The sequence below is a fragment of the Equus quagga genome, chromosome 9 (genome assembly GCF_021613505.1).
Source record: "Equus quagga isolate Etosha38 chromosome 9, UCLA_HA_Equagga_1.0, whole genome shotgun sequence".
Taxonomy (NCBI): Eukaryota; Metazoa; Chordata; class Mammalia; order Perissodactyla; family Equidae; genus Equus; species Equus quagga.
The window spans coordinates 67374390-67396541 of record NC_060275.1 but is presented as its reverse complement, the minus strand read 5'-3'; the positions used below and the strand labels follow the sequence as shown (position 1 = coordinate 67396541).

Genomic DNA, 22152 nt, shown 5'->3' with positions numbered 1-22152 from the left:
AAGCCCCTTCCTAACCCTGCCACATCCCCTAGCCGGGCCTCTGGATGCCCCAAGCTTGGTCCCCATGCCCCTCCACCCCTCAGGTCCTCTCCAGGGCTCTAGTTCTTCAAGAAACCCATGAAGACACCCCTCTGATGCTGCCACACACTGGGCCTGGCCCTGAGTAGCCCCCCTCAGACACAGACACGGAACGGGACTCAGACATCCCCAAGCTCCTAGGTCAGCACTGGGCTGGAAGGAGGGACGGGGTGGAGGAACCCCAAATAGAAGGGGGATAGGGAAGGCTTTTGGAGGAGGGGACATTGGAGGTGGACCTTGAAACACTTCCCCCCCCCCCCCCCCCGCGGGAGGGGGGGTGTTGTTCCCACTTTTCAGATAAGCAAACAGGCTCAGAAGGGAGAAGTGACTGGCCTGAGGTCACACAGTGAGTGGGCATCAGAGATGGGATAAGTTGTCTGACCCTGAAGCCCTACCCACTGTACTACACTGTCCCTGCCATGGAGGGTCCTTTAAAGCCTTCCCCTGCTGCAGTGTGGGAGAAGATCTGGAGGAGGAGGCTTGGGGGGAGCAGCTTGTCCACTTCCCCACCCTCCCACCCCTGCCTCCTCCTTCACCTCCCCCATCTTCCCAGTCCCCTTCCCAGGACCACCCTCTGGCCCTTCCACCCCCTTCTCCCCCCAAACCTCCCCTCCACCCTCCAACCACTTACTCCAGCAATTTAGGGTATCCCCTCATCTGAGAAGACTCCTAACTGCCCTGATGGGGGACAGGGGTCCACGCAGAGTGACACAGCTGGTGACATGGGAGGTTATGGGACAGGAACAGGGGCAAAGGCAAAAAGGAGGAGCCGTTATAGGAAACGGTGTGAGTGATAGAAGATGGAATCAATCAGAATGGGAAGGCAGCATGGAGTGTGAGTGGTGGGAGGGGGTGACGCGGGAGGGTAGGAACAGAGGAGGGAGCCCAAATGGTGGGAGGGGCAGCGGGTAGAGGACATGGGGGGCAGCCTCAGCCGACTCATGGGGGGCCCTTCCTGCCATGCCCCAGCTGCTCCCAGAGCTGCTCCAGCTGCCACCCTCACGTAACCAGAGCCTGCCTGTTGCATCAGAGGCGGGCAGGCGGCCGCAGGTAAACAGAGCAGCCCTCGGGGGGCCTGGGGCTCCCCAGCCACCTCCATGCTCCCCAAGCTTCGTTCTGCACCTTGGAGCTGAGGCAGAAGCCCCCAGCCAGGCCTGGGCTCTGGTGTATCCTTGGGACACTGTCTGGTGTTGGGCCCTGAGGGGCAGGGGCGGGGGAGAGGGGACGTAGGATCCCTGATCTCCACCTCCTTATGACAGAGTGTGAACCCTAGTTTTTATGTCCAAAGAGAAAGCTGTGCCCAGACTAGGGATCCAAACTGCCCATGTCACAGATGGGTAAATTGAGTTGTGGGGAGAGGACCAAATGTCTCAGTACCCCTGTTCCCTTCCTCAGTGTCCCCCACACACTGACATCTCCACATGCTCCCCCCTGAGTCCAGGGGTCTAGCCATTTCCTGTTGTCTTCTGAGAAGGTGGACACCACACAGCCATTGCAACCTGCCTGCTCTCCCCCTTCACCTGCCCCACATCGACCCTTTCCTTTTCATCCCCAAGCCTCTACCTGTGCACCCAGCCCAATGAGCTCCACTTACTGCTCTGGCTTCACCACTCTCATCTCCCTCCACCAAAGAATGCTCTGCAGTCTTCCTTTGCACCTTTGCAAATGCTGTTTCCTCTTGGAAAACTCTTCTCCCAGTGGCAAACTCCTCCTCATACTTCAAGGCCCAGTACAAATACCCCCTCTTCTGGGAAGCCCTCCTCTGGCCCAGGCCTGACTCCACAGGGCTGCAGGGAGTGTGTGGTGGCTCTGCTCCTCCAGACTGGGGGCTTCTTCAGGATTACCCAGTCCAAAATAATCTTCATCCTGTAATTTTTTTCACATTGATTCACTCACCACGACCACAACCTCACCCCATCCCACTTTGGGCCTGGCCCTGTGCTGGGTGGTTCTGGCATCCTAGGGAGGAGGTCCAGTCCTGGAAGCCTCCCCCTGCCCCAGCTGACCTTTGAAGTGGAGGAGGGCACTCAGCAGCCCGGGGTCTGTCACCCTCCTGTTGAGGCATACGGGGTCACACATCCCGCAGAAGGCACAGCTGTGCAAGGCCACACAGGTGACCCCAGGGCCCCTTTCTGCAGTCTCTCCATTTGGGTGAGAGTAAGGGTCAGTGCTGGCTGCGAGAAGGGCTTGGTCCTCTTGGGGCCGTCAGGGTCGAGGGTCGGAGTTATATTTCAATCAGTTTGGAGTAAGTCCGGGGTTGGGGCCAGCAGTAGTTAGAGACAGGGTTCAAATAAGCGTCAGGGTCACCGTTGGGTTAGGGTCAGGGTCAGCAGTAAGGTCAGGGGCGCCCAGTGAGGGCGAAGGAAAGCCTGGCGGGTCTGATCCAGCCTCCCTCCTCTGAGTCCTCCTCCCTCCTTATTCAACTCCGCATCTCAGAGTCTTCCCGCGTGCGAGTCCCGGGCCCCTAACTCCAGGGGCGGGACCACGCCCAAGTGGCCGCCCACCACAGCCCACGGGCACGCCCTCTACGCAAATGAACCCGCCCCGTCCAATCAGCTCCCGGGGGCGGGGCCGCCCGCTCTGGAGGCACCTGCGGCCGCCCGGCATCCGGAGCTCTGTGCCGCCGCCGGTCGGTGCGCGAGCCTCCGCGGGCCCAGGCCGAGCAGGTGCGTGTCGCGTCGGACCGAGGCTTGCGCGGTGTCCTTTGAACTGCATCTGTGGGATGGGTTGGGTTGGAGGTCTGAGTGTGCTGCTGTGCGTCGGAGAGTTGTGTGTCTAAGAGGTGTGTGTCCTAAGATTGTGAGTCTGAGAGGTTGTGTGTCCGAGGGGTTGTGTCCAAAGGGTGTGTCCGAGGGGTGTGAGTCTGAGGGGGAGGGTGTGTCCAAGGGGTTGTGAATCCAAGGGTTGTGTTTCTGAGACATCGTATGTCCAGGGGTTGTGTGTCCAAATGGTGTGTGTCTGAGGGTTTTGATGTCACTTAGGGAGTTGTGTGTCCAAAGTCGTGGTGCCGTGAGCCCCTGTTATGTGTCTTTGAGCTGTGTGTCTGTGAGCTGCAGTGTCCCCCCTTCCCTGGGCACACCCCTTTGCATATCCTGGAGGCCCCTGTGCACAACCCCATGCCATCCTGCTGTGGATGTGCCCTTGTGTGTCACAGCCCCAGACCCTCGTGTGGCATGACCATCCACATGTGCTTGTGACCACCATGACCCTCACTGGCCCCATGGAGTCTGCACCTCATGTAGTGAACGTGGGGCCTCAGCTGGGCCCACAGGGTGCCCATGTGGCTGGGGACAGGGCAGAGGGCATGGAACCCCACAGCTGGGGGTCATAGCTGCCTGAGCTACCTTCCTCCCTGTGTCTCAGTGTCCCCATCTGGGACATGAGTACAGGAACAATAGTCATAGCCCTTCACAGTTTTCAGCACATGACAATCTGGTGGCTGCAGTACTTTTACGGTCATGATCCCCCCTCTTTGCCTCTCTCGGGGTCCAGGGCTGCAGATGTTGGTCAGCGACCAGGGTCCCTGGCCACTCCCAGCCTCCAGCTGCAGACCCAAGAAGTCAGAAATAGCTGAGGCTTCATGCCTGGCCGAGAATCCTCACTGGGGAAGATCAGGGCCTCTGGACATTTGGCATCCGGGGGCAAGAACTCTCAATCTCTTGGGGTGAAGGAAACTAAGTTCAAAAATGTATTTAGATTCGGAAGGACTGGTGTGTGAGATTTGATTCCAAACATCAAAGGGACTTTGGGGGAAGTCAGCCCCGCTCCCTCCTGTCCCCATACCTCCCTCGCACTGCCTGGCTGAGCTGAGGAGTAAATGTTGGCCTCCAGGGAATGGAATTTGGGGACAGTTGGGACTCCGGGGTCTAACCTGCAAAATCTGGAAGTTGGTTATCTGGTCCGAAGTCTCTGCTTTGCAGAAGAGAAGACTGAGCCCAGATGGAGACATCCATGCCCCCTCAGAGAAAGGACAGGTTCAAGGCTGCCCCTCAACCCCCCAGAGAACAAAAACCAGGACTGAAGGGCCCCAGCTTCCTCTCTCGCCTCTCTGTATGACCTCAGAGAGATCACTGCCCCTCTCTGAGCTCCATGGCCAGCCCTGTGACCCGAGCAAGTTGAGCTCAATCTTACTTCCCATCTCCAACTAATGATTAATGTTATTAAATCATGACCCAATGAGGCAGACATCTCAAAAATGCAAATTAAGAGGAGAAAGGGAATTAAAATCATTTGTCACCCCAACTCAGATGCAATGGATATAGACATGTTGGGGATCTGTCCTCCTGGAAGATTTGAGGCACACATGTGCCTGGAGATGGATGTCATGTTTTGAAGAGGATTTATCGTGTGCCTGGGGTCCCATTTGGAGGGGAGAGCTCACCCCAGTGCTGGCCTGTGAATCCCTGTGGGGTGCACACAGAGATCGAGTCCTGTTTCTCAGCCCCAAAAGGGCCTCCCTGGGCCTGCATCTCGGGGGCTTGTGAGGCTGCCCCATGGCCCCCAGGCTCAGGAAGGAAGCCCAACAGAGCCCAGGCCCACTTCTCAGATTGGGTGGAGGCGGTGATTTTGGGGCACAGCAGGATGACCCTGGGGACAAGCCAAAGGTTGAGTGGGGCTCTAGGGGTCAGGTCTTGCTGCGTGGCCCTAGGAAGAAGTCCGCTTCCTCCTGTGTAAACTGGGGGCAGCTTCTCTGCTTCACCAGGCTGTGTGTCAGGCAGGTCCCGTGTGTAATGAGGTGGCACGTGGGCCCAGGAAGACGGTAGGTGCTCCATAACAGGAGGTGCCACCTGAACTGTGACCCAGCAGAGGTGCCCGTGAGCCCGTCCAGGCCCATCCCAACCCCACCCGCTGCCAGGAGCTGAGGAGGGCTCAGGCCTGTCGGCTTCCCTGTCCCCATCTCCTCCAGTCCAGGTTCACCCAAGGTCAACGTGGGGCCCTCGGAAGGGAGAGTCGAGGCAGGTTGGCCTCAGGAGTCTCTGCTGTGGCACAGGCCTGCCCCTGTCCTCTTTCCACACTCACAGCCCCTACTGTCTCCCACTGCTGCATGCTGTCTTGGCCGCCTTCCCTGACAGGACTTTTCCTCACGGCAGCCACGGGGTCTTTTGAAAATCCTGAATCAGACCACAGCCCTCCTCTGCTCACACACCCTTCTGTGGCTCCCCATTACTCTACAGTTCCCCCTATTACCCCACACCTCAAGGCCCCTTTTGGCCTCCCTGCCCTCCTGTATCTCCATCTGCCCTTCACTCACCCTGCCCCAGCCATGCCAGCCACCCCTACACCTGCAATCCACCCAGCATGTTCTCACCTCAGGGCCTCTGCACCTGCCGTTCCCTCCACCAGGCAGTCTCTCCACATCACTACCTGGCTGTGTACTTTCGTCCTTAAGACCCCCCTTTGCAGAAAGCCCCTTCTGGCCCCTCTGACCAAAGCAGTTCCCTCCCCAACCACACCTCACTGCCTCCCCCTGTTGAATTTCTTCCTCAAAGGCCTCCGTCCCTGACAGTTGTGTCTGTAGTTGTCTCCCCCTGGGTGATGCAGGAGGCCAGCTGGTTCTGTCCACTCCCTGCCCCATGTCCCTGGCACCTGCTGAGCTCCCAGACATTTCTGGAGGAAGAGAGTGGGGACCAGGGATGCCCCAAGGCCTCATCTCGGGGTCCCCACTGTGGCCGAGTCCCTTCCGGCCAGCATTGACAGATGTGCTAATTTCCCAAGCAGGGAGGCCAGAGCCTCTGGGGATGAATTTCTGGGGCCCCACAGGGAGATCTTTCTCTGGAACAAAGAGAAGAAAAGCTTGGGCTGTCCCTGCAGCTGCCACTGCGACTCAGGGGCTCATGGGGGCCTTGGGTGGCCTTGGGCTCTGAGCTATATGGGGCGGCAGGGTTGGGTTAGGAATGCTGAGTCTCTCTTGGCTCTGGGTGTCAGGGTCCCAAGACTCCTGGGGAGGTGAGATGGGGCAGCCTGCCTCCTTTTGCAGTGGCTGTGACGGAGAAACTGGGCTTCTTAGCAGGTGAGCGTGTGCCAGGCTGGGCCAGCGGTGGGCAGTGAGGGCGGCCACATCCTGCACATCCTCGGGAGGTGCTTTCCTTCTGAGGTCGGCAGTGGGACCTTTGGAGGGTCAGCCTCTTGACCTGAGAGGAGCAGGAACACCGTCTGGTTGGCTGTTGTGCCGGTGGCTGTTTAGAGCAGGGGTCTCGAACGTGGCCTGTGGGCCAGATGGGGCTTCAAATTTGTTTTGTGGGCCAGCAGGTGTTTAAAAGAAAACTGAACCAGTTGCAGACATTTCTTCATTTGTTAAGCAGTTGTTTGCTCATTCATTCAAGGAAGGGTGATTGGGGCCTGCTGTGTGTAGGGCACTGGGGATGCTCCATCCCTGCCCTCGCAGACCAGACATCCTGATGGGCCGACAGGATCGTCAAAGAAAGTAACAAAGAGGGGCCGGCCTGGTGGCACAGTGGTTAAATGCACACGTTCTGCTTTGGCGGCCCAGGGTTCACCGGTTCAGATCCCGGGTGCGGACATGGAACCGCATGGCAAACCATGCTGTGGTAGGCGTCCCACATATAAAGTAGAGGAAGATGGGCACGGATGTTAGCTCAGGGCCAGTCTTCCTCAGCAAAAAGAGGAGGATTGGCGGCAGCTGTTAGGTCAGGGCTAATCTTCCTCAAAAGAAAAAAGTCACAAGCGCAAAAAATATCTGGTAGGCTCAGTGCCGCAGGGAGAGAGACGTCTCACCTGGGAAACTGCTGTCCCCAGAAAGAAGGGTTCCTGCCCATCGGCCTTGAGGGATGGGCAGCAGCTTCTCAGACCTGGGCAAACCTGAAAAGGGCATTCTAGGGGGAGGGCACAGCCTGGGCAAAGACCTGGCGATCGGTAAGTGGCCGGTCTGTCTCGGGGGCTGGTGTATCAAGTACCTGGAAAGGGGCAGAAGGTGGGCTGGGCATTTGCTGGTAGAGAAAGCCTTCCTAAAGAGGAGAGATGGGTGGGTGGGCACCTGGGGAGCTTGAGGTGGCCTGTTGTACAAACGGGGAAACTGAGGCTCAGAGCACATCAGGCAATGAGTGTATGGTGGAGCCAGAATTTGAACCCTGGTCTGGCTGGGCCCACATACCTCTCAGCACGTGGCCACATTGGGCCCTCGCAGGAACAGGCCTGGGAAGGGGTCTATGGAGGTGGGTTTGAAGGTTCCCCACCGGGCATCAGTTTCCCCGTGGGTAGTAGAGGGACCTGTGGACAAACGGACCCCCAAGGCACTTTCTCCAACTGGAACATTCTGGGTTTCCAGGATTCAGAGCCACAGGTGGGTGACACACCTCACCCTCAGGCCCCAGGAACAGCCTGCAGATCCCCATGCTGCCCTGCACCAATGTAGCCTGTGGCCCCAGTGGAGCGTCCATACACGTGACCCCCCAGATGCTCACACCCCATCCTCAGACCCCCCCCAGCCTCCAGCCAACATCTCTCCCCCGGGGCATGCTGGCCACCCTGCCTCAGGCAGCCAGAGGGTAGGCGACACCCTGCAGGCTCCAGGGCCCTACCTGTGTCTGGGGGCCTGCATGTATTGGGGGACCAGCATGGATTTGGGCAGTCTGCATGTGTTGAGGGTTCTGTATGTGTTTGGGGGTCTGTGTGAGGAGTCTGCGTGTGTAGGGGATCTGAGTGTGTTTGGGGATATGTGTGTTTGGAGGGCTATGGATTTGGGGGGTCTAGATGCACAGTGGACCGTATGTGTTTTGAGGACTTTGTATGCAAGGGTCCACATGTGTTTGGGGTGGTGCATATGTCTGGGAGGTCTGTGTGTGTTTTAGGCATCTGCGGATTTTGAGGGGCTCTTCCAGTGTTTGGGGGTCTCCCTGTGTGGAGAATCTCCCTGCCCCCATCTATCCATATGAGGAGTGGGCCTTCTCTGTCCCTCTCCCTCTAGCACCCCTGCCTGAATCTGCCTGGGGCCCTCACTCTGAGCGGGGATGCCCCCGGGGTTGAGGAGGGGTGACCCCCAAGGCCTTCTGGGGGGGGTCAGGGCCCGTGACCAGGAAGTTTGCCTGCACAGGGGAAGGAGGGATGGAGTATCTACAGAGCACCTCCTGCGAAGCGCCCCCAACTTGGGGAGGCGCCCCTGACTCCCCATCTTCTGGGGAGAGAATTGACTAGTTTGGCCACACAGGAGTCACTGCCAGAGCCCACTGTCTCCCCAGGGCAGATGCTGGGCTCCAGGGGCCACTGTGGGCTGAGCCAGCCCCCAGGTCACCCACAGTGCCCCTCCACCTGGGGCACCATCCCCCCAGGCCTCCAGGGAAGGAGGCGGGCCCAGGGCCAGGCTGAGGGGGAGGGTCACCAGCAGCTGGGGTCAGAGCTGCTGGAACCCTCAAGAGAGGGGAGGGGGGGTCCCGGCTTTCCAAGGGGCTCTTCCTGTTGCCCGTAATGAGGTACTTGGGGAGCAGGTGATGAAACCACCGCCTGGGTTGCGTGAGGCGGGGCCACTGGCCTGATTTGCTGCAGCCGCCCAGGAGCAGCGCCCCCTCCCCGCTTCGCCGCATCCCACGGGCCCTCACCTCCCCCTGCCACCCACCTGCCTCTCACTTCTCCTTTCCTCCCCTCCTCTCCTGGCCTGGGTCGCCCGCCAGGCTGTGGCATCTGGGCTCAGGGGTCTGCCACCCGTGCCCCCATCTCAGCCCTGCTGGGAGGCGAGAAGGGGAACCTGACTCCTTCCTGATCTTTTCTCTCAAACCATCACTGCAAAACCTTTGAAGTCAGGATTCCGTGACCCGTTGAATAGGGGAGGAAGTGGGGGCTAGATGTGGTCCAGCGTGTCGCCATGAACGTCGCTGTGGTCTTGCAAGATGGCATGCTGACTCAGCGTGCCCAGTTCCAAGGCCTGGCCCTCTTTCTTCTGGCTTCTGGGAGGCCAAAAGGTCGACAGACCCCTCCAGCCCCACTCTCCTCCCCAGGTGGTGGAAGAAGGATTCTCACTCCTATTTGCTGGCAGGAAATTGAGTTCTCCCATGGGAAAGGCCAGCAGTAAAGGGTCAGTGGGAAGGTGGGCTTCCTTCCAGCCCCCCATCTCCATTGCCAGGGGACTAAGAGGCCTCTCTAGGCCAGGGAAGTGACAGTCTATGGCCTGAAGAACCGGAGGCGTGTTTGTTGATTGACTTAGTGACCACAAGTACCACCATAGAGAGTTATGATGCTCCAGGCACTTGTGAAATCTTCCTTCATTCCCTGGCACTGGGCTCAGGCCTGGGACCCCAGGCTCCTCCCCAATCCCAGGTGTGTGCCACCAGCTTATCCTGTACTTTTAGTAACTGGACAATCTGTCCACTTCTGCTCACCTGCAGCCCCCATCCCGGTTCAGGCCCCAAGTCTCCCAGCTGGCCACCTGCCCTAGCCTCTCCCTGTCACTGCACTCCTACCAGGACAGACGCTGCTCCCCTCAGCAGCCATGAGCAGTGGGAGCTTTGTGAAACAAAATCTTTTGGTTGCGATGAATCCCGTAGAGAAAAATGCACCAATCACTGGAGTAGGGCTCACCAGTGTGCACAAACCAGACGCACCTGTGTACCCAGACCCTGGGCCAGGGAGCAGGACACCAAGCCCCCAGGACTCCCACTGCCCTGTTCTGGCGCTGGCCCAGGGTGGCCACTGGCTGACATCCATCACCGTAGGTAAGTTTTGTCTGTTCTGGAACTTCGTGTAAATGGGACCATATGGCGTGTCCCCCTGTGGAGTTAGCATTGTTGAATCGGTGCCTGGTCTGGGAGATTCACTCGTGTGGTTGCATGGAGCTGGAGTGCATCCTTTTACTGTCCTGTGTAGTAGTCCATCCTAGAAACTGCCAGAAAGTATTTATCGATTCTCCTGTTGAGGGCATTTGGGTCATTTCCAGTTTGGGGCTCTGATGGATGAAGCTGCTGAGAACATCCTTGTCTGTGTCCTTTTCTCTGTGGACCCATTTCTCTTGGGTGAGTACTGAGGAGAGGGATCCCTTGGTTATGGTAGTCGTATGTTCAGACATAGGTACCTCCTCCCACCGGCAACACATGTGAGTGCAAGGAGGTTTTTAAAACTAGAAGCCTATTCTGACCCTCCCCTGTCCCCAGACTCTCCATGGCTCCCCATTGCCCTCAGAGTAAAGCCCGCACACATCACTGTGACCCACAAGGACCTACGTGATCCGACCCCACAGTCCTCCCACCACCGCTCCCCTCCCCCTTGCCACTTTGTCCAGCCACACAGACTTCTTTGATTTTTTTCAAAATGCCAAGCTCCTGATCACCAGGAACACCCTTCTTCCAGGTCTCCCACCCCTGACTTGTCCCTTCCTTGCCTGTCTCTCTCTCATTCAGGTCTCGGCTCAAGTGTCACCTCTTCAGAGAGGTCTTCCTTGAAGACCTAGCCTGACACCGTCCCTTTCATGGTCAGGATTTCTCTCTCTCTTTTTTTTTTTTTTTTTTTTTGAGGAAGATTAGCCCTGAGCTAACTGCTGTCGCCAATCCTCTTCTTTTCCCTGAGAAAGCCTGGCCCTGAGCTAACATCCGTGCTCATCTTCCTCTATTTTATACGTGGGATGCCTACCACAGCATGGCGTGCCAAGCGGTGCCATGTCCGCACCCAGGATCCGAACCGGTGAACACCGGGCCGCCGAAGTGGAACTTGCGGACTTAACCGCTGTGCCACTGGGCAGGCCCCAGGATTTCTCTCTTTTTGGACTCAGGTTTTGACACACAGGAGTTTCATAAAAGTGACTTGGGCAGCTCCCTTCATTTTCAAAGGTCTGAGTTAGTTGAAATAACATTGGACTTTCCCAAGCATAGAGGTTTGATGAAACAGCGGTGAGCCCTCTGGGCCTGTGCCTCCTTCATGGCAGGTCTCTTTTCTAATCTGTGTTCACTGGTCTGCTCAAGCTTTCAACTTCTTTTGAGGTCAGTTTCTCTCAGTAGTTGGCACATGGCTGATACTTAATAAATGCCAGGATGAGGGTGCAGAGAACGGAGTGGGAGGAGCTGGACTCCTGGCTTCAAGTGCCCACCCCCTACCATCTGCTCAGGCCCCCATCCAGCCTCTCCATTGAGGCCTGACTACATGCTTCCTCCTCTGAGATGCCCTCTTGGATTTCTCCTAATTCTTCTTCCTTCTCCGTTCCCTGGTCGATGAGTCCATCTCTCTGCTGGGCAGATGGCACAAGATGGACATTGGGTGGGCGGGAAATGTGTGCACAGAAGAGGCCTCCCCAAACCTCAGCCTCCCCCCTCATGCCCAGCACACTCGGCATGTGCCGCCACCTCCCCCCAGCAGTTCCGATCACGCCAACATCTGGAGAACGGGCCACCGGCTCTGTCTGCGGCTCGGGGTGGGGATTTGCATGTGAGTACAAATATATATGCACACCCTGGGCCATCCGCCTCCGCGTTCCTTGGCTGGCTCTTCACACCTGGGCCCGAGACAGGTCAACGCTGAGTGGCTGGATTTGCATGCGCGTGTATTTCTGGGTAGGGAGTCAGCTGGGGGAGTCTGAGAGGAAGTTGTTGAGGGAAGCTGGGGGTAGTTCAAATGTGTCTCTCTTGCCCTGCTCCATTCACCACATCTCCCCAGCCACCTCTGTGTCTGGTCCTGAGGTGCTTCCAGTCTGGGGAGACAGAGCTGAATATACATACTCACAACCTCATGGGGTCAGAACTGGAGGGGAAGGACTGTGGGAGTCCAGAGTGAGGTCAGGGAGGGCTTCCTGGAGGAATGGGTTTTTTGAGCTGGGTTTTGAAGTGTGAATAGGAGGCCAGGTGAAGAAGGGACAAAAGGGCTTTCCAGACAGAGACATTTTGTTGAAGGTAGAGAAAGATGGGCAGGGGCTGATTGGGGCAGGGCCTGGAATGTCAGACTGGAGACTGGAACTTTCTTCTGAGGGCAGTAGGGAGCCATGGAGAGTGTGTGAGCAGGAAGGGGCATGATCAGAGCTGTGTTGAGCAGATCCCTGAAGGGCTAGAGCTGGGGATGACTTTGGGTCTTGGGCGGGGATTCGGGGTTCCAGAGTTAGAAGGTCATCAGGGGTTAGAAGAGTCAAACCCCTGTGTGAGCCCATCTGCCCCTGTCAGGCCTGGCCCAGAGATGGCAGGGGATCTGGTGGCTTCTGGAGGACCCAAAGAGCCGAGGAGTACAGTGACTTAAAGTGCATGACTAACACCCCCAGTTTCTTCCCAGAGGGACACAGCCCAGGCCTCCCCTCCAGTCTCCTGCCATCTCTACCCTAGCCCCCAACAGTTCTGCTCCCCATGGCAGCCATGGCCAAGTCTTTAAATGATGAATCAAACCCTCCTTGCTCAAAACCCTCCCGTGGCTCTCTGTTGCTCTTAGACCAAACCCACAGACCCTAGCAGCTCAGAGGGCCCAGAGTGGCCCTGCCTCCATGGCCTCTCCCCCCAGCCTCCTCACTCCAGCCTCTTTGCTGTGTCTCGTCCCTCCTCAGGGCCTTTGCACCTGCTGTTCATTCTGCCTGGAACTCACTTCCTGTCTTGGCACTTGGGTCTCAGTTCAGAGAGACGCCCCTGACCTTCTGGCTCTTGGGGCTCCCCCATTGTGTAAACTCTGCCCTAGCCGGGATGTCCTTGTCTAAAATGGGGACAGATGGAGAAGGGGCCAGAGTTGGATATTCCAGGCCCAGAGACTCATATCCAAGTCCCAGGTTCCCATGGGACCCCAGGCGTGGGGGGCGTTTCCGGAGTCATCCTGGCACTGGGACCTCCGGGCCAGTGCGCCCCTCCTGTCCCCAGGGAGCCGACAGGGAACAGCCGTGGGAACATGCCCGATTCTGGCCCAGGGTTAAAATTAGCCGTGCAGGTTAAATTTAGCTAGACAAGCTGGAGCTGGGGGGCCCGGGTGGGGGCTCCTGTTGGCCTGGGCTCTGCGTAGTTGTGACGGCTCAGAGACCCAGCCCAGAGAGGGTGGAGGGAGCACCTGGAGTCACAGAGTGGGCCGCATATGATAGCCGGGGCATCTCACACTCCTGGGCCCTGGGACTCTGGGATGATGGGGTTCCCGCCCAGACCCCTCGAGGTGGGGTCTAAGCAGGTGTGGCTCCACCCGGAGACTAACCTACATCTCCCCACACTTCCTGAGAGCTCATTCCCAGGCCTTGGGCCAGGGGGTCTGCATTTCATGCCCACTCAGTTCACAGAACAGCAAACTGAGACCTAGGGACAGGCCTCCCTTACTGAGGACCGCACAGCGGGTCAGGGCTGGCTGGGACCCCAGCACAGGCCCACTTGGCCCCAGGCAGGCCTGTGACAGGGCCTCAGTCACCTGTGACATGAGAGGGGCTGGAAGGTCAAATGTGGTCATAGGGTTGACGGGTCCCTAGGGTCTCAGGGTGGCTGTATGCACAGTGGGGCGGATGCCGCAGGACAGGCGGTGTGAGGCCTTCATTCTGAGGAGCCCTGCATGGGGCACTGGGGAGGGCCTGGGCCCCAGCATGCTGCATGCCTTGGGGACATACTGCCCTCCCTGAACTGCCTGTTCTGACCCTTGGGAACCCCGCCAGGGAGATCCAAGACACATGTGAGGAGGGTCGGGGTTTCCCCCCAGTCACCCTGGGCCCAAACCCCGATCTGAGGGCTCTGAGCCTGAGGTCATTCTAGGGAAGTGGGGCAGGGATGGGGGTTCTGTTTTTCTTTTCCAAAAAAATGTTTTCAAACAGAAATAATCTGTGATGACTGATGGAGGAAGGTTAGAAAATTGAGATAATCAAAAAGACACAAAGGACCACACAGGGTGTGATCTCATTTCTGAAATGTCCAGAACAGGCAAATCCACACAGACAGAAGCAGATCAGTGTTGCCAGGGGCTGGGGAGAGGGGTGGGAGTGAGTGCTCATGGGGACACGGTCTCCTTTTGGGGCGATGGAATATTCTGGAACTAGATAGAAGAGATAGTTGCACAACATCGTGAATGTACTAAATGCCACTGAAATGCACACTTCAGAATGGTAAATTTTATGTTATGTGAATTGCATCTCAGTGTTTTCAAAAAGGGAAAAAAAGTGCCCATACATTTCCATCCGGTGGTGACTCCCATCGAGCATTTCCTTCTGGTCGTTTTTCCACTCTCAGTGCAGTTATTTCATGTTTTCTTGTAAGCACAGCCCTCGATCTTGCTCTTCGGGGGGCGTTGTGGCCTTGAATGCATTGAAAGGTGTCCGATGCCTGCAGCAGGCTCGCTGTCGGCGGCTCACAATCACTGAGCACTGCTGGGTGCCGGCAGAGGGTGTCCCTCCAACCTGTCCTGTTGAGGGCTTTTAGGCTGCAGCCAATATGCCTAATAGCAGCACATAGGTTGCACCTGCTGTGTGCTGTGGTGATGTGAATGCCTCATGCGTGTTAGCTCATTTTATCTCCTGACAACGTTGGGCAGTGAGTGACACTATTATCCACACTTCGACTGGGGGCCCAGGGAAGTCAGGCACCCCCGAGGTCCCACAATTATTGTCTTGTTTTGTGTTAGAGCTTGGGGAGGGGGCATCTGTACCTGGCTCTTTTGCCCTTGGTCAGCCTTCTCCTCGTGTGGAATTGGTCCAAAGGTGTTCATCGGGCATCTATTGCGTGCTGAGCTGGCTGAGGGTAAGGGTGATGGGGGCGACCCAGTCTTCCTTGATTTCACTCGTCATCTCCCCCTCAGTGCCTGGCAGGGGCAGGCGGAGGACAGAAGGGACGCTGGAGAGCCTGACCCCACTCTCCACCCAGCTGCTCTGTCCTTCTCTCCTTCTCCTCCGCCAGAACAAGGTTGCTCCACCTAGCCTGAGACAATGGGGAGGAAAAAAATCCAGATTTCACGCATTCTGGACCAAAGGAATCGGCAGGTGAGTTCGCTGGGTGGAGCAGCCGTTGATGGAGAGGTGTTCCTGGTCGGGGACAGCTCTGGGCAAAGGCCTGGCCGTTTGGGGGAACTGCAAGGGGATGAGGAATCTTGATGCGATGTCAGGAGTTTGAGATGTAGCATTTACTCATTTTCAGGATGATTTATTCATTTATTCTCTCTGATGACAGGAGCCCCAATCATAGGGGAGATGAAAGTGGACACAAACACACCCAACTCAGAGGGCTGGACCAGAGGGAGGAACAGAACTGGGGAAGCTCAGAGAGGGAGTGTGGGCTCTGCCTGGGAGGCCAAGGAAAACTTCCCAAAGGAGAGGACATTTGGGCTGGGTTTTGAAGCATCAATAGGAATTTGCCAGATTGAGACGTGAGGAGAAGCAGTACAGCCAGGAAGAACAGCACGTGCAAAGGCACAGAATCATGAGGTGTGCTCGGGGACCATTTAGGCTCCTCCTCCTCCCCCACACCACCCCAAAGCCTTGTCTTCTCCACCCTGCCCGTGGGTCCTGGGTCCAGGTGACATTTACCAAGCGGAAGTTCGGGCTGATGAAGAAAGCCTATGAGCTGAGCGTGCTCTGCGACTGTGAGATTGCCCTCATCATCTTCAACAGCGCCAACCGCCTCTTCCAGTACGCCAGCACAGACATGGACCGCGTGCTCCTCAAGTACACGGAGTACAGTGAGCCCCACGAGAGCCGCACCAACACCGACATCCTCGAGGTACCCTGGGGCCCTCCTCCCGGCCCTGGGAAGCCCAGCACACTCTGCTCACTAGAGCCCAGGGACTCTTGGTTTGCACAAAAGATGAGTGTTGCAATCTGGCTTTGCTGCCGGTAAAAGCAGGTGATAATCCAGGGGCAGCTGCCTGGATAGTAGAAATAAAAAAATCAACAATTGCGCTTTGAGGGCTGCCCCGTGTGCCCCTCATACATCATCTGCTTTAATCCTGTCACCCATTTGGTGAGGACAGAAACAGAGAAGCAAAGGCACCGGGAAGCAGGCCGACCTCGCTGAGGTCCGGGAGTGTTTTTGTCTGAGACGCTGTGTTCTCAGGAGAAGGAGGCTGAGCAGCCCCTGCACTGGCTGGTCCAGCACCCACACTGGCCACCAGGATGGGCGGGGTTGCCATCCCTTTGGCTGAGAGAATCTTTGCCCGGAACAGGATGCGACAGCCACAGGGCTGGAGAGAGCACAGGCCTAGGGCTGCGCCTAGGGGCCCCTAATATTTCAGGAGGGTGGGAAGAAGCTGGCAAAGGAGAGGCAGGGGTCAAGGAGGGTGCAGGTCCCTGGGCCCAGGGGGAAGGCAGCTCAGGAAAGCCTATAAAGTTGACCTCAGGCACTCCGTCTGCTGACATTTATGAAGCACCTCCTGCATGCCTGGCTTGGAGTCTGCTTGTCAGGGCAGAATGGAGGCTCCGAGTCGCATTCAGGAGGCGCATCAGGACAGCACCAGTAGGCCTGGGTGGATCTTGAGCCCCGGCTATGTGACCTGGGTGGGTTCTTGGCTTCTCTGGTCCCAGGGCAGGAAGTCCCTCCCTTGCACACACTTGGAACTTACTAGATGGTAACTCACTGGGGGTTTTGGTGAATGGGGTTTGGCTGGAGCAGGCTGTGCCTGCACTCCACCCCAGTAACAGAGCTGAGTCTTTCCCCTCTCCCATAAAACCAGGCTCCCTGGCTGGGGTAGGGAGGAAGGGTCCACGCTCTTGTCTCCCCTCCCCACAGACACTGAAGCGGAGGGGTGTGGGCCTCGATGGACCAGAGCTGGACCCAGATGAGGGGCCTGAGGGGCCAGGAGAGAAACTGCGGAGGCTGGCAGGTGATGGGGGTGACCCAGCCTTGCCCCGACCCCGACTCTATGTAAGTGACTCCCTGCCCTGCCATGAATGGGGCCCACCCCCCACTTCCTAGGCCAAAGTGGTCAAGGCTGAGACTGAAAGAAGGACCTAAGGCCAGGAAGCCTAGAGTTTGGGGCAGGTCTCTGCCTGAGTGGGCAGGGAAGGCTTCCTGGAGGAGTAGGCATTGTTGTCCGGGCTTTGAAGGATGAATAAGAGTTCAACAGGTAGACAATTCCTTTTTTCTTTATTTCTTTATCAAACACCCTGAGAAGCCCCCTCAGTGCCAACCCCATGCTATGTAAGAAGCCTCAGCTCTGGACCTTGCTGTTGAGAAGCCACAGAGCCAGACACAGACTCCCCTAGCCATGTGGGGTTAGGCCAGAGGGAGGAGTAGGGAGGGCTTCCAGAAGGTGGAGGCTGGCCCCTGAACTCATGGGCATTTTATGTCTTGGACTTGATGCCCTCATTTCCACATTCCTCCAACCAATCCCGTTGTCTCTGCCCTCAGCCAGCAGCCCCAACTATGCCCAGCCCGGACATGGTCTATGGGGCCCTGCCCCCACCAGGCTGTGAACCCAGTGGGCTCGGAGAGGCCCTGTCCGCTCAGAGCCGCCCATCCCCCTTCAGGCCAGCAGCCCCCAAAGTGGGGCCCCCAGGTGAGCATGGGGCATAGGCCCTGGGGGAGGAGGGATGGGGCTCCCAGCGGGGCTGGCAGTGGGTCTTGGCTCGGGCACTGCTTGGCGGTGTGCATCACCTCTGGGGCCCAGACTTCAGATGACATGGCCACCTGCCCTCTCTCTGGGGTTGTCCTGCTCCCCAGGCCTGGCACACCCCCTCTTCTCGCCGAGCCACCTCGCCAGCAAGACACCACCTCCCCTGTACCTGGCAGCGGACGGGCGGAGGCCAGACCTGCCTGGTGGCTTGGCCGGGGCCCGGGGGGGACTGAGTACCTCGGTGAGTGAGGGGAAGGTGTGGCAGGGCTGTTGGGGAGGGAGGGTGGTCTGGGTGTGGGCCTCAGTTTCCGCTTCGCCCTGTCTCCCCACAGAGAGGCCTCTATGGGAGCCTGCAGAGTCCAGGCTCCGCGGCAGCCCCAGGCCCTCCGCTCGGAAGCTTCCCCTTCCTCCCTGCAGGCCCCCCAGGTATGAGCCCCGACCGACCCTGCTGTGGGCGGCACCCAGCCACGCACCTGCCTGCTGGGGGGTCCACATTCCCCCGCCCACCAGAACGGAAAACGGGCTGGTGGCGTAGGCCTCAGCTTATGCCTCCTGCCCCCCGCCCCCCAGAATATGGCCTGGGAGACCCTCCTCCACCCCCCGGCTTGCTGCAGCCCCCCACTCTGGCCCCCTGGCAGCCCTCGAGGGGTGATGGGCCCCCAGCCGGCCCCGCTCAGCCCAGGTAAGTACCCCGACTGTTCCCCCCTGCCTCCCCACCCCCGCCGCAGTCCGGGTCGACTGTGGGGCCCCTCCAAGTCTTCCGAAGCCCCTAGCCACTGCTGACCCCTGGTGGCCACCCCTGGTTCTGCACTCAGCTCCTCGCGACTGTTCCCAGTGGAGATGAGCAGCTATTTTGGAGGCCCCAAGGGGGACCGCCACCCCCTCCTTTCCCAAGGTCCTCCGGCCGAGCCTCTGCCCAGGCCGGGCCACCTCCCTGGCTTCCCTCCCGACCGCCCTCGCGGAGCTCACGGCACCCTTCTCTCTCTCTCTCTCCCTCCCTCCCTCCAGCGGGGGCCGCAGCCTGGGCGAGGAGGGCCCACCCACCCGCGGCGCCTCCCCACCAACGCCCCCAGTCAGCATCAAATCGGAGCGCCTCTCGCCCGCCCCCGGGGGCCCCGGCGACTTTCCCAAGGCCTTCCCCTACCCCTTGCTCCTGGCCCGGCCGCTGGCAGAGCCCCTACGGCCCGGGCCCCCCCTGCGCCGGCTGTCCACTGCTGACAGCTGGCCCCGGTAGTGGACCCAGGGTTGCACCGGCCCTGCCCCCCCATTCCAGGTGGAACGAGGGCACGTGGGGTCCCAACCTCCCTCCCCGCATCCTGAGAGAAGACCCAGCACTTACGAGCCCCTCCGGGGTGGGGCCCGGGAGGGGGAAGGCTGGGTTGGGATCCACGGTAGGGGGCTCCTTTCTCTCTTCCTGGGCGTGTATCCACCAATAAAACACGCGTGGCGTCCGTGGAAGAAACTGTCTGTCGCTGCGCAGAGCCATCCCCCACCCGGGTCCTCCCCTCTCTTCCCCAGCGGCCTCTCCAGAAGCCGCCCCTGAGAGGGGGACCCCAGGGCGGGTGGGGTGTCCGGGAGGACGGCGAGTAGGGGTGGGGACGTGAGGGGAGGAGCCCTGCAGGGGGCACCAACGAGCAGGTTACACCGTGGGGCGTGGGTGCTCAGCCCGCGGGGGTCCTTGGGGACCGCGCAGATCAGGCGCCTGGAGTGGCTGCACGTCAGGGACGAGGGGCTGGGCCGTTTACCCGCCAGCTCCTGGGGGTGTCGGGTGGTGGGCTCAAGGGGAAGCAGCCAGGCCGGGCGCCATCGCTTGCAGCAAGAAGCTAAGCTGTTCATCTTTTAAATGGGCGTATCCCTTGACCCCTTGACCCAGCAATTCCGTTCTACCGGAGGGAGGGGGGAGCCAGGGGTTTATCCATCCACTTCGGGGGGTGCAAACTCCCATCGCTCGAGCCTGTCCCGTGTGTAAGGGCACACTTAGGGGTCCAGGAGCCAGAGGGAGCACCATGGGCTCATCCCGCATCCAGCCACCCCCCGCGGTGATCTCAGTGGGATCTTTATAACGCTCAGATCTGACCCCTGACTCAGCTGCCCCCACCCCACTCTGTCCCTGTCTCCCACCCTGTCCCCTGCCCTGAGCCCCCTAGAAATACTTGCAGTGTCAACACCAGAGCCATGCTGGTCCTTGCTCCTGGACCACCTCCCTCAACCCCCAACTTGTCTCCTTTTTAGACTGCTTCCTACCCTCCAAGACCCAACTCCATGTCCTCTCCTCCAGGAAGCCCTCTGCACTGCCCCCAGCTGAGAAACTAGCTCTGACTGCTAACTGAAGCAGACAAAGGGTTTGTTGAGTGGAGATCATGGGTTTGGACTGGAATGTGGAAAACATGGAGTGTCGGCATCAGCCCTTATGAGATTTGCCCCCTCCCCCACAGTCACTCTACCAAGATCCAAAGCTGACCAGTCCAGCTCAGCCAGGGGTGGGCAAGTCAGCTTGACCAACAATTTCAAGACCTTTATCCACTCTTGTCACCCCAGCGCCCCGCAGAAGGGCTTTGTCAGTAAAACGCAGTGCCTTGATTCCACCATTATCGCACACTGCCCTAGATGGTAGATGCAGAGGTGAAGCGTGTGCGTCACCGGCTTCAACGTCAGTCCAGGGATTCCTTCCCTGGTGCCTCCCCTCCTCCGGTAGTCCTCCCTCCCCAGCCAAGACTTTGAGTGGACTCCTTTGAGGGGCAGGGGGAGAGGGCAAAAAATGTGAAGTGACAGACCTTTTTGTGAGGTGAGGGCACTCTTTTAAGTGGCTGTGCTTGGAACACCATCCACATGCGAGACACAGGCTGGGGTTTGTCCTCCACGATCTTCCCAGTCTGCGACACCTTCATCTGCAGTGAAGTTGGGGCTTTGGGGCCCATTTTCTACGGGAGGAACAAGGCATGATCAAAGCTTATAAAGCTCCCCTCCCTGGGGTTTCTGTGGCAGGGGGTGGGGGCAGGGTCCAGGGCCAAGAGCAACAGGAGGCCAGGGGCATTGGAGGGATACTCCGTGGTGTGTTTGGGGGTAGAGCCACCAGGACCCCCAATGGCTCGGATGTGGTGGTAAAGGGAAGAGGATGCCGTGGGTGCCTCGCAGCCTTGACCTGGATGGGGGCGATGAGGGAGCCCCCTCCATGCAGGATGTGGGGTGAACTCAAGACCTCTGTAGAGTGTCCGAGTGAGGCTGGAGGGTTCTGTCAGACTCGGGTCCTAAATCCTCCCCACCAGCTCCCTTCTGTCCCCACCCGCCCTCAGAGGAGGGTGAGTCGCTGTCCCAGCTCCAGCCCATGACAGTGGACTCCAGGCTCCGGGGTGCACATGGACCCCGCCACCCCTGGCAGTACCATTGCCGAGGGCACGGTGGTCACCAGGAGGGTGCAAATGCTCCACCTGGTTACCCTTCTGGGGATCTTGCTCAGGTTGCAAGAATCCTGGCCATTCACATGGGTGGATGAACTACCCACGTGGTTGCCCCCACAGTGTTGCAGTCATGGCTCCCCACACAACCAGACACAGGACCCCTGGGGGAAACTGAGGCACGGCCTTCTCAGCCTCTGGATCTCACCCTCATGGGGGACAGGAAAATGGGCCAGTCCCTGAAGTCAGTGCCCACAGGCTAAGCTAAGTGTGGGGTTCATAAAAATGTGGGCTGCTTTCAAAAGCTGTGCCGGGGTGGGGGTGGGGGCGGTTTGCCCAGGGCCGGTGGGTGTGGTTCTGCTTCCCCAACCATCAGAGGCCGCACTCTTGCCATCTGCCATCAGGTGGCAACCAATGGTCTGCTTTGGATTCTGTGCATCCCACTCAAAACATAAAAACAAAATAGAAATAGTAATAAATAACTAAAACCCATCTTGGTTTCCAGGGACTCCACCCTATGTTTTCAGGCTCTGAGCCTGGAGATGCAGAAGGGGCTGTGTCACATGTCACCCGTGTGTGTGTGATTATACGTGTACAGCTTGGGGTGTCCCTGGGCCATAAGGGGACAGTGGGCAGGCTATTGGGTTCTAGAAATGCCTCTGGGTCCAGACCCCAGCTCTGCTCCTGCTGGCTGTTTGGGGAGGAAGCAGGGAGGGTTGTGTGGGAGTGTTCAATCACCAGTCTTTCTAAGGACACCATGGTGACCTCAGCCAGGGCCACTGTCACCATCAGAAGGGTCCTGAATCTCCCAGGAGCTCGGTCACTTGTTGGAAGCACCATGAGAAGTGTGGCCTGGGCACAAACATGATGATGGAAGTCGGAGATCTGAGATCTGCATTTGCAAGAGCACCATAAACAGAGATGGGAGAACCGTCAGTGTGGAATGAGAGCATGGACCTCAGTGTAGTCAGAGAATGTGGGATGTTAGTGTAGACAGACATAGGGAGCATCCAGTGAGGATCGGGGAATGTGAGGACACAGAATGTGGATTCACCCAGTAGAGGATAGAGAATGAGGAACGTCCAAATCCAGTGTGGAACAGAGTGGGGAACATCCAATGCAGGACAGAGACGTTGAGCAATGAAGATGAAGTACATGAACCAAGAGAAGACATTGGCATTTGTTCAGCATAAATGGGAGCCATGGATGGTTGTGAGCAGAGGAGGGACATGGTCTGGCTCAAGTGTTAACAGGGGCCCTCTAGCTGCTC

The 22152-nt window shown here is 58.4% G+C and overlaps 1 protein-coding gene across 4 annotated transcripts; it reads left to right on the top strand.

Annotated features, from left to right (window-relative positions):
- Positions 1–376: 376 nt before the first annotated feature.
- MEF2B (myocyte enhancer factor 2B) lies at positions 377–18939 on the top strand. 4 transcript variants are annotated; one of them, XM_046671401.1, is made up of 10 exons: positions 377–1244; positions 2515–2744; positions 14838–14920; positions 15453–15656; positions 16662–16796; positions 17283–17430; positions 17595–17728; positions 17820–17913; positions 18058–18169; positions 18496–18939. In XM_046671401.1, exons 3-10 carry the CDS (start codon positions 14867–14869, stop codon positions 18719–18721), a joined length of 1107 nt encoding a protein of 368 aa, XP_046527357.1. In that variant the 5' UTR covers positions 377–1244; positions 2515–2744; positions 14838–14866; the 3' UTR covers positions 18722–18939. The 4 variants fall into 4 exon arrangements, with proteins under 4 accessions (XP_046527357.1, XP_046527358.1, XP_046527356.1 ...); XM_046671402.1 differs by lacking the exons at positions 377–1244; positions 2515–2744 and adding an exon at positions 6715–9740; XM_046671400.1 differs by lacking the exons at positions 377–1244; positions 2515–2744 and having other exon boundaries at positions 14837–14920; positions 15108–15656.
- The last annotated feature ends 3213 nt before the right edge of the window (positions 18940–22152 follow it).

What these genes read in the sequence shown, in the direction of transcription:
- MEF2B (XM_046671400.1), top strand. Translation starts at nt 15,357, where the DNA reads ATGAGGTGTGCTCGGGGACCATTTAGGCTCCTCCTCCTCCCCCACACC. An exon ending in CCAACACCGACATCCTCGAG is followed by an intron (nt 15,657 to 16,661) that starts GTACCCTGGGGC and finishes CCCTCCCCACAG; the next exon opens with ACACTGAAGCGGAGGGGTGT. An exon ending in CCCCAAAGTGGGGCCCCCAG is followed by an intron (nt 17,431 to 17,594) that starts GTGAGCATGGGG and finishes CCTGCTCCCCAG; the next exon opens with GCCTGGCACACCCCCTCTTC.